This window comes from Photinus pyralis, unplaced genomic scaffold, assembly GCF_008802855.1.
Source record: "Photinus pyralis isolate 1611_PpyrPB1 unplaced genomic scaffold, Ppyr1.3 Ppyr1.4_LG5, whole genome shotgun sequence".
NCBI lineage: Eukaryota > Metazoa > Arthropoda > Insecta > Coleoptera > Lampyridae > Photinus > Photinus pyralis.
This window is the reverse complement of record NW_022170596.1, coordinates 40,451,690-40,468,466: the sequence shown is the minus strand read 5'-3', so window position 1 is coordinate 40,468,466 and position 16,777 is coordinate 40,451,690. Positions and strand designations below refer to the sequence as shown.

The 16,777-nt window shown below is 35.9% G+C and overlaps 1 protein-coding gene across 7 annotated transcripts; it reads left to right on the top strand.

Annotated features, from left to right (window-relative positions):
• The first annotated feature begins 1,702 nt into the window (after window positions 1–1,702).
• On the top strand, window positions 1,703–16,315 carry LOC116170434 (cystinosin homolog). Of its 7 annotated transcripts, none has more exons than XM_031486825.1 (11): window positions 7,272–7,349; window positions 10,862–10,925; window positions 12,567–12,659; window positions 14,763–14,859; window positions 14,911–15,081; window positions 15,132–15,272; window positions 15,324–15,423; window positions 15,473–15,763; window positions 15,813–15,930; window positions 15,979–16,101; window positions 16,259–16,315. In XM_031486825.1, the coding sequence occupies exons 1-11, from the start codon at window positions 7,287–7,289 to the stop codon at window positions 16,309–16,311; spliced, it is 1,314 nt and encodes a 437-aa protein (XP_031342685.1). In that variant the 5' UTR covers window positions 7,272–7,286; the 3' UTR covers window positions 16,312–16,315. The 7 variants fall into 7 exon arrangements, with proteins under 7 accessions (XP_031342690.1, XP_031342685.1, XP_031342688.1 ...); XM_031486826.1 differs by lacking the exon at window positions 7,272–7,349 and adding an exon at window positions 7,532–7,594; XM_031486824.1 differs by lacking the exon at window positions 7,272–7,349 and adding an exon at window positions 9,109–9,198.
• The last annotated feature ends 462 nt before the right edge of the window (window positions 16,316–16,777 follow it).

The following is a 16,777-nucleotide window of genomic DNA, read 5'->3' as shown; positions in this document are numbered from 1 at the left end:
CCAATGTATTGAAAGTTTCGAGATAGTTGAACTCCACGGTCTCCGCAAATTGGGCGCACGAATTCAATGAACTAATCAAACGTAGATATGTAATTATCGGCTCCTGTAAAGTACGGAATCTCTAGACATTTTTAACGAAAAAGGGTTTGTTCAATAGGTCTGCGTTTAGGACACGTAACAACGCTATGGATTGAAGTTAGCGGCACAGAAATGGAAATCACCAAACGGCTGGTGCTTCACAATTTGAATAAACTCTATTTCACCGGTGACCTTTAATAGTATTAAGATACAAGTGTATAATTAAGTCTTTAAAGCACGCGCAAGGAGTTTAATAGCACGGCGCGAAGCGGAGCAAGCCAAAGAAATGTCCTGCATTTACAGAAAGCGACCTAAGAGGATTTTTTATTTCACCCAGATGGCAATTTCAAAAGTCATACTTGAACTATCATTACTTAGCAACTTTAGAGCACGTGTGTTTTAAAGGCCTTTTTTCGCACGCATTTGAGTGTTTAAAACAGAGAGAGAGATAACCGTTGAATTACCGAGGATATTAATTAATTTATTACCTTAAATTGAAATTATTCGGACTTGAGAATCATCGTTTAAAAATGGGTTTGTAAAATAATTAACTTGCAAAGGTTTAAACCTTGGTATGTATATGATGGTTAACATTTAAAATGCATAATCATGCAATATATTAGCAAATATCAGGGTAATCGTGGTATTTACGATCTAAGACGCTACTAAATTAAAAGTTTGGAACCATGTTGGTCTTTCCACTTAAAAAAACGCGTTGATTAAATGGATCCGTTATAGTTTTGGCACGACTTCAGCAATAAAGAAAAGTGAAAACCACTGATCGATGACTTATGGTGCGTTGAACTATTCTTTGATTAGGTATAACTAATTCAGTTTTTCCCAATCTCTGCATAAACATAGGTAAAGTAAATTCGACCGACATTGAGAGAGCTGGGGAAAAGGCATTTTTTTTCTAATTAGACCTTGTTTGTTGTGGTATTGAATTCGTTTCCGCAAAAATAATTGAAACAACATGGCGCGCTATTGTTTGATAATGAGTCTATAAATACATATGATTGTTTGATAATTTCCTTACACCACTCCGAACAATTCCCACCTAGCTCTAAATATCACTTAAAGCATCTGGGTTAATGACACACCGACACGAGCACATGCCAATTTTCGTTTCGTTCAAAATTCAGAACGTGCAAGGCGAAGAGACCGCGTTTAGCTTTGACCATAACCTTAAGTTGAAGTATGTCAAGAAAAGAGAATTTGATTAGTAGACAATTTAATGAAGGTGGCAATCATTTTTGGCGCACTGTTTTGACTGTGAGAGGGAGTGTGTAGGCAATTCACAAGTGATGTAGGTCGTGATTACGACTGGTATCTCTTCCGGTGATAAACCTATCAAGTTATGTTTCTTGCCAATTAATTAATAACTGACCGAAAAAAATTAATGTTTCGACCTTGAAAGTACATTTTTTTGGACAGGTCAATACAGCAGATTATGTAATTGACTCAAATTTTCCAAAGGACAGATAGGTGTACCGCGTTATCATTATCTGCTTTATTGTTTGTCAATGTAAAGGATTCCTGATTAGTTTATCAGTGTCTACATTACAGTTAGCAGTTTTGGTAACTCGAATAATTTGATGGTTTGAAGTGAACCGGTGTTCTTTAAGTTTGGGGATTGACGTGGTTCTCTGGTAAGATATTCTCTCTTCTTTAAATTTAGATTTCATTAAAATCTTATAATTATGTTGTACCAACACAGTTTTAAACGCACTTTATACTCGGGAGAATGCGCCCTAAAATAAAAGTACCTAATATCAGTTATTTCATTTGGGCAATAAGGTCAAATGAAACCATGAAAAAAACACAAACAACGGTTAATGTGAATGTCTATTACCAAATATTAGTCCATACAAAAAAATGTATGCGGTTGGGAAATGTATTGATGTCTGAAAATTTCTGTTTAAAATAGTTCAAAACCTTGCCCTCCCAGCTAAGATTCAAGACCCTCAATTCATTTCATTTGACTTGTTTATATAATGGCGAAATAATTATGGAAATTACTCTAATTTATTTATGTATTTACACACTACTGAGGCTAACCGGCATTGGGAAATCAAAGAAACGTATTACTATGTTTTTGTGGAAAATTTTGATTTCAGTTTTTTGTATAATTTGATTTTTAATGGTAATAACGTCAATTTCCATAAAAATCGCTGCATATGGAAGTTGTTGATGATTCTAACTGAAACTTCTACTATTTCGATTAAACAAATTTGTACAAACTCTGTCCATCGCTTTTCGTCTTTTCTCATTTGTCACTTGGTAACAATAAACTTTGTGAAATAAGCTCTTTGGGGTGCATCACTGCCAATTTTACTACCTCATTGTCCACTACTGTCTGTCTGGTTTTGGAGTACGTAGAGAAACATTCGTCATCCATAAAAAAACTAATACAATCGGCTAGGTTCCTAAAATGGTGCAATCATGCAACTGAAACCGTTTTGTGACCGGTAAGAACAATTGCACTCGACCGGTTGGAGACTGATTTCAAATCGGTCACGTTTAGGTCGATCCATATATGTGGTTCCCCCTTATGTTCTACATTGTTATGGTAACCACGCCGTTATTATGCAATTCGGGCTGCAAACCAGTTGACCCGTGTGCGAGCCTTACATTCATTTTTTGTGGCTTTGTCTTTTCCCAAGCAACGAATCGGTCACAAGAATGGCATCAAATTGTATTGAGTGACGAGTTTCGATTTTGTTTGTAGGCACACGAGGTTAGTAGAAGGGTCAGACCTGATGCGCGGAGAGCGTAAAGATTTTCCATTTTGTTAATCACATACATACAGCCTTTACCCAATGATGATATGGGTTTCAATACTGTAAAGTGCCAGATTACTCTTGGTCTTTATTAACGATATTAAATACAGTCGGTGAAATCGACAATCTCCTGGAGCCTATTGCACCTCCATATCTTCAAGGGTTGAAAAATGCCACCAAACAAAATAATACGCTTTGTTGCAAGACGGTAACATTGACGTTCCTCCATCATCTGATACCTATACACTTGATTGAAAGCATACCACAATGTGTGTACAATGAATAGTGGTGGAACAACCCAATATTGAATTTGTTTCTTTGGTATTATTGCTTTCACATCGAAAACTCCCCCAGAAGTAACCCCCCCCCCTCCCCCCGTCCGCCAAGGGTAGATTCAATAACTTTTCCCTATTACCTTTCGATGAAAAGGTAATCGAAATAATCAAATATTTCTATACTGGACGCGGGATTATTCTTTACCCCCTAGATCCCCGGTACCAAATTTTTCCAAAAATGTCTTTTCAAGACTTCGGTATGCCGCTTCATATTCGTAATATGAAGGATCACCCTGGCATATTCTTGCCGCTTATTTCTACCAAGGTTATGCCGGGTTTGGTGTACACACGGTATATATCTGCTGAATCGATTTTTGTATAAAAATATCTAAAATATTTTCAGTTTTATATAACATGCATAATTGCAATGGTGAAAACAGAAAAGCCATTGTCAGCCACATGTTGAAAAAATCGCCAAAAACGCCCCTTTTTCTAATGGAACACGATCCAACATTCCATTATATCACATTTTTCTAAATACGTAAACTTTGTTTTAAAAATACAATGTTGCAAATCTGTACAACTTTTGTTAACAATGTAATTCTCTATCCAGTGCGGATATCGTATATGCAGGGTACTCCTTTAGAAAAAAATGCGTTTTTATCTTTTCCAAATGGATACTGGAAAGTAAGAGCAATTTGTAATTACACCTCCATACCTAAAATGAGCGGTTTTTATGCAGAGTCAACACAAGAAAAATGTGTGCAGCCAATGTTAATATAAAACTGGAAAATATAGTATCTGAAATAGTCTCATTGAACAACCATTGTGCACAAATTGTCGCAAATCTATGCTTAGTAGTTTAAATGAGAAAGACAAATTTATTTCGCAAAACATTAAAAACAAAATTAAAGAAGACCTTGATAGTGGTTTATAGAGCCTGTTTTTTTACACACACCACGCACTCTGTCCGTTTCAACAGGATGGTGCACCCGCGCACAGCGCTCTATAGTGTGAGAATATCTATTGGATTGGACAAATGGAAAATGGAAAAATTGTCCGATATGTATTCTCGCTCTCGCACGATTACGGCGCTGTGAGCGGGTGCACCATGCTGTTGAAACAGAGTTTTCGACTTTTGTTTTTTTGTACCGTACATCGTTGTATTCGTAAGAAGAAAATGCTATTCAATACAGTGCGGACTTTTTTCGCAGGCCCTATAAAAAATAATAATGAAATCGCCAAATTTCGGTTTTTCTGGCATATCTTCGAAAATACTTGGAATTTTGAGGTTTTTTTACTGTATGCTTATAACCCGTTCATTGCGCTACTTTTTCCTGACTTGACCATCGTCGCCTCTTCTATGGCTCCGAGATCCCCGTGATAGACATCCTTATCTTGGAAACAGTGTACCTACCTATATGTAAGGGTCATTTATTGATTCCGTTCCAGCTAAAATATTTTCAATTGTTTTAGCTTTTAGAACTAAACTCACGTGTTTACCTTCAGCAACGTATTGTACACTGTAAAATAACAACAGCAATTTGTAGTTACATCTCAGTATAACGGTGGAAAGTGAAACAAAGCAACCGACCACGTGTGACGTGAAACATTTTACGTTTTAGTCGTGTTCAATAAAAAAGCAAATCCAATATTGTAAGTATTATAAAAACATTAGCAACAAAAATATTAGACACTTCACGAGTAACTCATGAAAATAAGAGCTCATCAAATTTTTAAATAAATAGTAAATAATGGGGAAGGTATAAATATTTTCTCATAACGATAGTAAATAATGACCGCAGAACATCAATAAACAAAATTATACCGACTCGAATGTGTGTACAAAAAGTGCTGAAACTTATATCTGAAGAATGTAGCAATCGCATTATGAATAATAGTACGTATGTATTGTAGTGAAATGATTTATAGCATGATAAGACTAGAACTAAAGTTGCGCAGGTGCGCAAAGTATGTGTCAGTGGATAATTAGCTGATATTAATAGTGATCAAACTTGATAGTTAATAAAACAAGAAGTTAACACCGAGTGAGCCTTTAGAACAAACCAAAGTTTAGTGTTTTTTGTTTGAATTATTGGTGAGAAATTTTCACAATTATATTTTTTAGTAGAACAGAAAATTTATCTGTAAATTAAATATAGAGCTCACTTCCAATGAATGCACGCATTGCAATTCTAACCTGGATGCTGAACCCCTGGCATTGGTACCTTCCACTCCTTCCAGTAATCTCTTTAGCAAACCTTCGTGTGTTAGAATGTGTCCAATCCAGGGTTCCTTCTTTTTTTCAGAGTATTCTACAGACAAGGCCTATCTTTTCCGATCCTCCTAAACAGCTCCTCATTTCTCACTTTGGCCACCCGGGGAATCTTTAACATTCAACACCACATTTCTACCTCCATCGCCCTTTTTTGTCTGTCTCAGTGTCTAAGTCTCACTTCCATACAACAAAACGAGGTGCAACTCAGTATTGTTGGAGGTAAACACTTTCCGTTTGTTGTTGACGGCTTATTCGGCTTATTATCTCTGTTTTTGTACTCCCAGCCGATATATTTTGCTTCCGAGGTACGTAAAGGAGTTTACGTTTTCTAGACGCTCAGCGAGCACCGTGTCTACTAATTACCATGATTTTTGTTTTTGACTGATTGATCTTCATCTCGTACGACCTATCCATTTCCTCGAGAAATTCGTCTATCTCTTTCTATGCTTCTTTCTTGAACTTTCACGCCCCCTCGGTCTTTCATTTTATCTACTTCTTTACCCACTCCTTTGAATGAAACCATTGAAAAACGGAGTGAGAGCTCCTTGTTAGATTTCGGCTTCAACTTAATGTTCCTCGCATATCACTCTTCCTTATACTTATACCAAACCACCTTTCTCAAATGCGTTCTCAAGATCTATAAAGGTTATGAAGGTATCCTGACCTTTTCGTAAGCTCTTTTCATTTATCATTTCTAAGGGCCAAGGTAGCTTCTCTCGTACCTCTTCCCTTCCTAAATCCAAGCTGATCATCAGTCAAAATATCGTCTATACTTCTTTCTGTTCTTTTCATTATGATGCTGGTGAGGATTTTAGACGCATGGGTAACCAAACTGAGCGTTCCATATTGCTCACATTTAAATGCATTTGCCTTTTTTGGCAACGGTATTGTGATGCATGTTTTAAAATCCGGGAGTAGTTCTCTTGTCTCATATATCTTATCTATTCACAGGGGAGCCCAACGAGGCACACCAAAGGCCCATTGTGTCTACCCCCTTATCTTCCCCTACTAGGTTTAGAGCTTGTTCCTCTCAATAAAGGATAGGACTCTGATTAGCTTAAGTTGCTTCACCCTCCCCGGTTTCAGATAGCTGTCGCCAAGGAGCTGATGTCTGTGTCTGATCAAGGCGTCACATTGACAGACCACATGCTCGGTAGTTTCATCTGCCTCGCCACAGAACCTCCACAAGCCCAATCTTGTCTCCACTTTTTCTTAATTTGACCATCGTATGGTAAACATTCTTATCTAGGACACAGTGTATAGTTCTCCCAGCATATGCTCCATCCAACATTGGTAGAGCATAAGATTCACAGTACTAGTGACGCAAAGGTCATCTCTAGCGCAAACAGCAGTAGATCAACTTTTAGGTACATTTAGTTTAAATTGTGGACTGTATTGTCTATTGGCAATAAATGACCCTACACCGCTTAAATTTGGGCAAAAGATTTCATCTCACTAGCATAATGCACACGCATTAAAATTATCCATTCAAAATGAATTTGATTCCCCACTTTTGCAAAAAATTCATATCATCAAAACATCAATTTGTGACACAATGGCTTATGACGTTAGCGGTTTTATCGCAACAGACTGTCGTCACTCATTGATTTTTGCTTATTTGGATCGTCCTCGCTTTAATTCCGCTTTTCAAACAGACCAGGGAAAATGTTGCCAAATCTAATCAAATTATAATCAATTGCCGTAGTAAATAAAATAATAAAATTTATCTTTGGGTACGTCATGGAGATTAAGATAATTCGTACGTTGCCGTGAAAATGGTGTGTGGGAACACTAAATTCTTCCCACTTGATACGCGTACGTAATCTGTATTATTGTTAATTTCACGGGTATGAAAACGCTTTGTGAAATAATGTGATGTCAATTAAGTTTGTTTTAAATCAATTATTCCGCCATGGGACGTTGGGCAAAAATGCAATAGTGAGTTATTATGGAAGTTTACGAGTTAGAGATCGTTTGAGTTTATGGTACCTACCTACAAATGCACAAAAATCAATAGCTGGTAATTGTAACAAGGAGAATGCACGTTTCAAGTACTTTATCGTAATAGTTTCCATGTAGTAGATAACCGCACGGAATTTTAAAATTGCGCTGTTTGCTCATAACTTTGCGAAGTTATGAGTTTTACCAATCATTACCTGGAATGGTTAATAGAGTTTCTGAAGGTAATTTTAATTTTATGAATAGTGCGCGGTTTAACGAGTACAGTTAGTGTATCCATTGTGACACCAAGCGGAGGCGAATATTGCAAATGATCCACGTGTCACAATAGCTGTTGTGTTAAATTTACATTGCGATATTTTATCTTCGACTTTTTAAATAGATATTAAATAACGTAGTTCATTAATAAAATTAGGAAATTTAGACATCTCAGTATATACTGTCATCATCAGTAACACGTTAGCTGTATGTCACATTATTTCCTAGTTGTATCTGGTGGAAATTCAAGGTGCCAAACCGCAATTGGAAGACGAAACCTTAAAATTTCAAATGAGAATTAGATTTTTACTATTCTTTATTGCAAGTTGTACAGATACTGCCTTCGCTCGGAAAACGGGCTTCTAATCGCAAAACTGCGCGTAGCACAAAATCATTTGTGGCGGGGAAATACAAAATTTTCACCAGTATCGATGGGAAGGTTTATTAGGCAATGAAATTCAAAATGCACTCATAAAAAATATTTACAAACGTGCTCCCCTTTGTGCAGCGATTAAACCATATTGCCATTGATTAAAACATTTTTGGAATTACTTTTTAATTTTGGGGAAATTCAGATGAACACAAACTGTTCTTATCTCTAAATCTTGCTTGTCGGAGTGAGGATCAAGTAAGATACACAAGTAAAACGAGTGGGTACAATGCTTTAAAAACGGTTAATCAAAATAAATTACATTGCAAGAATAACGTTTGAAAATGGTAGTTCACCGAGAAAGAAATGGGATGGGGAAAAACCGGCCGACAAATTAATATTAAACTCGTTACCTACGTGATTACCTTTACAACTAAATTGACTTTCTCTTTATAATAATCTTAGCTTAACGCTGTTGTAATTTAATGGACTTGATTCTACTACCTTAACACATTTGTACGCCTTAGCAGTTAAGTTCCATTAAAATGTACATAGGATAATGGAAAATGACTGTAAAATCTTTACTCGAAAATTCAACTGTTTAAATTCATAAAAGAAAATTAAAAGGGCTATTCAACCGCCCACACTAACATTGATATGATATCCTTAAGGTGGCGTTTACAAAAAGTGCAAAAGTTGTCTTGCGATTTCCTCAATAACTAAATTTGATAACAAATTATAATCAGTGTGTGATAAAAATGAAAGATATATATTTTATATGGGGGTTTTTTTAAGAACTTCTTTCCTAAATAACGGCGAAAAGTACAGGAATTAGCTAAATAATTTTTGTTTCATGCAAATGTCGGAACCTTATATATTTGAATGAATGTTATTTCAACCAAAACTGTATACCCAGAAGGAAGTTATTGTAGAAACAAATTTCCACTTTTCAATGTAAACGCCACCTTAAGATATTCCATTCTCGGCGATTGGAGCACAAGAGAAACCAAATCTTTTACTGTGTCCCGAATTAATTTTATTCGAAGCTTGCCTCGATTCCCCAGAAATTGACTAAATACTGGATACCCCTAGGAGAAAATTTGTATGGTAATATAAAGTAGGGGAATGGACAACGGTACGCAATATGTAGATGGATTTGCTTTACTGGATCTATATGGTTTCAACTTCACTGATGTCAAGGTGTGGATTTGTTGATAATAGCGTCCTCAGTTCCTCTGCATATGCGCGGTTTGTGTCCCTTAATGTACTCGGATGACTTTCTTTTACGTGTCAATATTCTCAGACACCGGTCCACAAGTTTAAAGAAAATCCAAATTCAATGAATTTTTTTTAATCTGATAAAGTAGATTAATCATTTGGTGTAGGCACAATTGCAAATTAATAAATGCACCCACTTAATTGCACTGCAAGGTGTAATTAAATTTGTCTCTTATCCTTCTTTTCTTCAAGATCGCAGATGATTGTTCTTTAAAGCAGAAGAAAAGATGTGTGCGTAAAGATAATGACGAAAAAGTGGCAAGATTTGGACAGAAGCTGCCCAATGTCAGGAATTAATTTCACAGTGTTTTAGTCGTATAATAAAATTGAAGGTTTAACGTAATCTTCATACTCAACGCTGGCATTTTCTTCACGCTTGAAAGCAAATACATTTTTTGCTACTTAATTCCCCGACCAACAATCACTGCAATCGCTCATTAATAATAAGACCTTGCATTTTATGTGTTCCATATTATTTATGTAGGTATCTTGCATAATCATGAAGAATGTTTCTATCTACGTATATGCATAAATTACAGATAATTTAATCTGTTACTTTCCGGCTGATATATTTACATGTTGAGTTTCATTTGTTGATATTGGTATTATAATAGTACTAAATCTCTGTAGCGTTTTGATCTGTTTCTGATTTTTCTGATTCAAATTTGTCCTTGAAATGGACCCGTTGAGCATTACACAATGGAAAAAAATAAAACAAGCACCGGATATCTCAATTACGTCAGCAATCTACAGATTAACATGTGGAACATTGTTATACTTATGTTATTTTTCAGAAGCACTCCAGATATAGATTCATTTCAAACACGATTTTTATTTTTCCATGCTCTTAGGTTTAACTAAAACATCCTGATAATTTTGCTGCTGAAATATGTTGGTAATTTACCAGCCAGTTTTAGATATTTCAATTTCACAATTATCGTGAATTATTGAAAACAATTTCTTTGTCCCCTTTCGAATTTCTTATTCCATTTGTCATTTAAATATTCAATAAAACCAATTCGATACTGTCTTTTTTTACTTTTTTTGAATTATTTAGGCATACTGATTTGCGGCTAGTTGTTCTGGAGGCGAGATGACTTTTAAAATCCTAAAGAGCAATGGAATACCTCTAGTTACACGACTATATGGCTTAACCTTCCTTCAGCCTTTCTGCGAACATAAAAGAAAAAACATAATGGGAATTTGGTACTATTAATGAGTAATAAACTTTTCTTATTTTGCAAAAAATATCTTATTTTGTACTTGAAATAATCTTATCATCTAAGTGGGTGTAATAATAAAGTACTTGTGTTTGACACTGAATCATTTACTTTCTGTACTTATATACGATACATTGTGCAGATACAACACATAACATACGAGAGGAAACTTGTTATAATCTATTTTTTGCGAGCATCTCTTTTACCTCAGTGTTATCACTGAGAGGCCATTACCTTAAGTGAATAACGTAAATAGAATTTTTATCGTTAAAAGTTTTGGTATTACTAAACTTGAACATTTTTGCGCTATACACCGATTCATATTTCCTCAAGTTATTTTATTTTAATTGATCTTTTCGTTTTAGATCCAGATGTATCCTTTACACACCAGAAGAAAAATTATTGGCGGAGCGCTTATACTTCTTACAGGTAAAGTAGTTTCACGTATTTTTTAAATGTATTTAAAAATAGCTTGGCCTTAGAGCTATAGTCCGTCTCACCTTGACTTTACAGTACAGGGTCTTATGATCAACAACGATGTCATCAGAAGAAAATGGGCGAATTTGGTTTGGAGTCTATTAAAACCGTATCGCCACGCCAAAAACTCCTATAAGTGTTTCCTGTACTGCAAAGTGATAGTGAGGCGGACTATAGAGCAATAGATGCAGTATCGAACCACATGCTATTTTCGGATGAATTGATCCTTGTAGTTTTTTGATATCGTAACGTGAGTGCGAATGTTTATTATTTACAACAGAAAGTACATGAACTTATTTTCAAATTGTAGATTGTTGTTGATATAAGGTCAAATAAATTCCATGGCCATGGAACATTTTTAGATAATATTAATTATTCGCTATCTTTTTTTTTCCACTTTAATTTGAAGGAAGGTAATATGTACTTATTTTCGATTTGCTTTTTTTAAATCATTACATTTTACAATTTGTTTTACGCTATTTGCTTACGTACATATAATTCAATACATTTATTCCATTTTTTTAAATTTTACATTCTTCACTTATGAATTTTTAAGTTGCCTTTATTTACATATATATAACACTCTCAAGGATGTCACCTTCATAGTCTCCTTCCTGCCATCTGCGTACCCCCTCTTTACTAATTTTGTTTTTAATTCATTTTTTAAAAATTGTCTAAATGTTGGCAAGAAGCGCGAGGTTTACACAAGGCGGAGATTAGGCAAATCCTGACGCAAACAACGACTGGCATCAACATTCCTTGAGCGTGCCTTTTCCCGAATTAAAGGAGGTCGCCCGGTGTTCGAGGGGCACTGTTATCGACTCTAGACCCCAGTTCCACGCAATCCTGGGTCTTGAGAGGTTGGTCCGCCGCGACGACCTTCGTCACTACCAGGCGGACCAGCCTGGGTAGTAGCCCCGACGAGCTACTTATCCTCGTAACCGAAACACGAGACACTTTACAATCATTCAGGTGTCTGTCTGGGAGTCTCCGTATCAACCACCCGGGGACGTGGCTGATGGGTTCCTCCAACGCACGAGCAATTTATGTAGTAGCCCTGTGATGACTACACTTTTACAAATTGTGTGCTCTATTAAATCATTGAATAACGATCAACGTATTAATTTCAACATGTTTGGTGTGGGTAAAATTGACACCAGCCATTTTTCCAAGGCGTGGAATTTATCGCAGTCTCTGCATATCATGATTATCATCATGTAAAACAGTATCACTAATAAAATATACTTCAGAAGAAAAAAATCATTGCTAAAGAATTCCAATTTTTGGAACATGGATAGTTTAATCCGTGTTTCATCAAACAAATTTTGGGGAGATGATATTTTTCAGACATTGACCATGCTTTTTTTGCACTAGCGAGCCATTTTTTATGTTAACGCCATCTTGCGTAGATGATGGAACCTTGTGGTGTAAATCTTCATAGCAGCGCTTGGTTACTACCTTATGATTTCTGATTTTCGGCGTTGTCGAGATTGGCTTGGCTGGGCTTCGCTGTCCTTGCCCATCAGATGCTTGATGAAGGCTTGCTTGCGGAGACTCGAGGATGTTTACGCTAACTTTTTTTTCCTTTTTTAGTTGTGGTCCTATTGAGTGTGGGTGCAGTTCTTTTAGTTCCTGATCGGCGTACATTTTCAAAATCAATGGAGAAATGTTTCTCTTCGGGTACGAGTAAGTAGTTGCAATGGTTTCTCGTTTGGAACATGACAGCATTTTTCTGTCATAGGTCTTTTATTTTATCTTTATCGGAGGTCTCTGTCCTTAGATCAAGGCACGACCACGAGTCTGTCCTTCATTCCAGCCCGTATCGAGTTTAGTTGCAATTTGGCCACAGTGTCTTCAAATTTGTTCTGCTACGAAAAATTGGTTGTTACTAATCGCTGAATCACGATTTTGCGTCATATCTTTGTGTATAATACTTTCCAAATGACCATAGCTTTTAATCCTTCAAACGAAAACCTATTTCTTGTCGGTATAAAATACCATTTGACTATACTGGAACGCCTTATGTTTTCTTTGGTCTTCCTCTTTTCATCCTATTTTGAATTCGAGTTTCCGTACGCATGACGCAAGCAGACTGTTTTCCATTGGTCCCAGGTGTTCAAACCATTTTAATTTTTGCCTATCTAAGGTCTGAATCAGAACTTCCATTTCTAAACCTTTTTTTATTATTCGTTCAGCACCCAACTCTCTCTAGCATAGCTCAATATGGGTCTACATAGTCTTACTTTCTCCCGAGGAATGTATTTTTTTAGATAAAGAATAATTTAGTCGCTGCTTCCATTCGCGCCTGATGAATGTCGAGTTCATCTTTCCTTGTCCCGCTACATTTATACCTTGTAACCTCCTTACTTTTTTTCTCTGTGACAAACACACCGCCTGCTGTAGTAACCATCCGACTGTACCCCACCCATAGTTTCTTCATGCTCCTTTTTACTTCCGTTAGGACTCCGCCACTTGTTATAAACTCTTTTTATTGCATATCATTTGATCTTATGCAGTTCCGATTCACACTGTATAGGCTATTTGGTATAATAAATAACACCAAACGCACTCCAATCGGCGACTAGTTCATACACGGAATTGAAATTATAAAATGTTAATTTTCCCTCATCTTCCAAATGACGAGAGCCTTCGGGTGCTGCAAAAATAATTTAAATATCCCCACGGGAACGGTTACAACACCTATTCGGTTTTTACTATCGATCGGAATGACGGAACAAATTAAAGCAATTAATTCTACACTCTATTGCCACCTCTTGGAAGATTCATTATATGATAATGAAGCGCTCGATTGGGTGAGTGTCTCGTAAATTAAATGCGCAAAACAGGTGCTTCGTTACGCAATCACCACAATATTAAATTTGAGTTTTTTTTTAGCTATGTTGACTGTTATGTGCAATTACATTTTTGCTCGCATTTTTGTGTACGACGGGCATCACAATGGCATTACAATTTATGTCGTTTTCCGGAAATCACGGGCGGCTGATGTTGGCAAAACAAATGTTTCTTGATTTTATGGAATCGCTTTTTAAATATTCTGAGTTGGCACCAGTAAATAAGATTCTGGACTTAGTCAATTCCTATTCTGCCAGATTCTTTAGTAATTCCAACGAGTGTCTTTATCTTCCATATCTTCTTTATTAACGAGCGACCCAGCTCGTTCATGATTTTGGCCTTTCTGTCTGTTCGTCCGTGCGTCTGTGCACATGACAACTAGCGTACGGTATCGAATTTTAAAATGGTCAAGGGACTAACTGATCAAATTTTGGTCATTTAGTCAGTCGTTGTATATATTGGTTTGAAACAGTTTATTTGTAACTTGTGGATGTTATCATGTCGATCAAGGTATGGAGAATGGACTTTGTAAAATTGTATGGTTACTTCTTATAACCTGATCGCGTTCTGTCGATTCTTGCATGCAATTTCAGTCCATTTCAATTATTTTCTATCTGCAACATTGTTAGTACACTTACATTAAATTACTTAACTCGTGTTACGTGAACTACTACAATTTAATACTGTTATTGGTTTGTCAATACATTTGCATGACGCATGTAATTAAGACGTACACAATCTGCACCACTACATTAATTCGTTTCCAAGTATATATTTACAAAACAAAGACTTACGTTAATGCTGTAATTGATTGGTAGGTAAATCAATTATTTGAATCATAACTTTGAATTCAAGGTGAAACCTTAGCGTATTCTTTCTACCTATTGCATAGGTATACAAATTACGACGATGACTGAAATGAATCTTTTGTTACAGTATTGCAATCAACACAATGTGATATTCTTACATTTTCAAACGACCATCTTGCACTGCAGTTGGGCGAGCAGCTAACATTTAGTTTAAGAACCCCTCCGTGAGTATCCGCACCTCCACCTCTAGACGTTGTTTTGATACATATTTTTAGTAATATTTCAGACACTACAGTACATTTAGTTATACAACACAATGATATTCTCCAGCTTATCCCTACAGACGTAGCGCTGCAGGCCAACCAAACATCTTACAAGATCGAAATAACCGGAACGTCAGCAGGACATAGTGAAGTCGCTGTAAATTCGACGAACCCACACATTGAGTAAGTACTGGAATATTGGGATTTTTTCATGTGACCCGGTGGAATTTCAGCGTGGCCCATGCATTTATGAGAGTAAAAGTTTACAAAAGCAACATTCTGGATATTCTATCATTCACCATTGGATGGGTCTATTTCATAGCATGGTCGATTTCATTTTATCCACAAATCTACACAAACTACAAACGAAGAAGGTACGTGCATATATTCCCATTTTCCCATCTCTAAATCCGTAACTTTTTCAGCGTCGTTGGGTTAAACTTCGATTTCTTAGTACTTAATATTGTGGGATTTGCTTTATACAGCGTCTTCAATCTTGGTCTATTTGCCGTTCCAGAAATTGAGGTAAGTTCCACGGTAAAATAGGATGCAATTTACACGTGTGTCTTTTCAGCAAGAGTACTTCGAAAGATATCCAAGAGGGCTAAATCCTGTGAAAGTTAACGACATTGTCTTTGCCGTCCACGCATTTGCCGCCACTTTGTTAACCATAATTCAATGTTTTCTTTATGAAAGGGCCGATCAGAAGGTGTCCATGGTTGCAAGAATTATTCTAGGAATTTACTCTCTATTTATAGCAGTGAGCGTCGTACTATCATCTGTTAATGTAATTCATTGGCTAGATTTTCTGTACTACTGTTCTTATGTGAAACTAAGCATCACGTTGATAAAATACATACCACAGGTGAAGATTCGGTATTATTCTCAATTAGTGGTTTAATCGCAAGTTTTAGGCCTACATGAACTACAAGCGTAAAAGTACAATGGGGTGGAGTATAGGAAATATATTGCTCGATTTCACAGGAGGAATACTGAGCATGTTACAGATGATTTTGGATTCCTATAATTATAGTAAAGGTTTTCTTATTTGTACCCAATTACTAACGTATCATATTTCAGATGACTGGGTGTCAATATTTGGAGATCCTACTAAATTTGGATTGGGGTTATTTTCCGTAATTTTCGACATATTCTTCATGATCCAGCATTACCTTTTATACAAGAATTGCAACTATGAAGAAAGTAAATAGTTTTAATTTTTTTATTTTAAGAATGTTTGTATTGTTGAATATCATATTTATTGAGGCCATCGCCTATGGCGGTGCATATACTATATTGTGATAACTTTTTTTTGTTGTCAAGTTTAATAAAAGTTTATTTATTTATACTAACATTCTAGCGCCAACACTCCCAGATCATGATGAGTGTGACACGGATGAAGATGATAAGTAGTAATGAAAAAAATACAAACAAAACTGTTAAGAGAGAAAATAGAAAAACGTAAATAAATGCCAGTGCGCAGTGTTAAAATAGAAAAGCAACATTGAAGATTTCAAAATACAATAAAAAATATTGTAAATTAAACTTCACAGTGCATTACCTAAAAATCCATAATCTTTATTGTTCCTAAATAAAGTTTTTGTGTTTATTTATTTAGCTACCTTGCAATACTGCCGTCCAAAACAAGAAGGTGTATCTCCCAAAAATCGTTGGTTTTCCTCTTTCTATATTCCTCACACTATATTTTATATTAAGAAGCAGAACTACAAAAAGTTAAAAATTTTGAGAATCCATAAATATTTTCATGGTGACTCAGCTACTAAATTCTGCATTATCTCGTAAGTAATATTTGTGGAGATATTGCCTTCTTTCCGAAGATGGCAGAATAGTCTACTTATGTAGACTATATATTGCAAAT

Excerpts from the sequence above, each read along its gene's own strand:
- LOC116170434 (XM_031486824.1), top strand. The coding sequence starts at position 9,124 with ATGGACAACGGTACGCAATATGTAGATGGATTTGCTTTACTGGATCTA. Across the intron at positions 15,273-15,323 it reads ACAAACTACAAACGAAGAAG|CGTCGTTGGGTTAAACTTCG; the intron begins GTACGTGCATAT and ends TAACTTTTTCAG. Across the intron at positions 16,102-16,258 it reads GAATTGCAACTATGAAGAAA|CGCCAACACTCCCAGATCAT; the intron begins GTAAATAGTTTT and ends CTAACATTCTAG.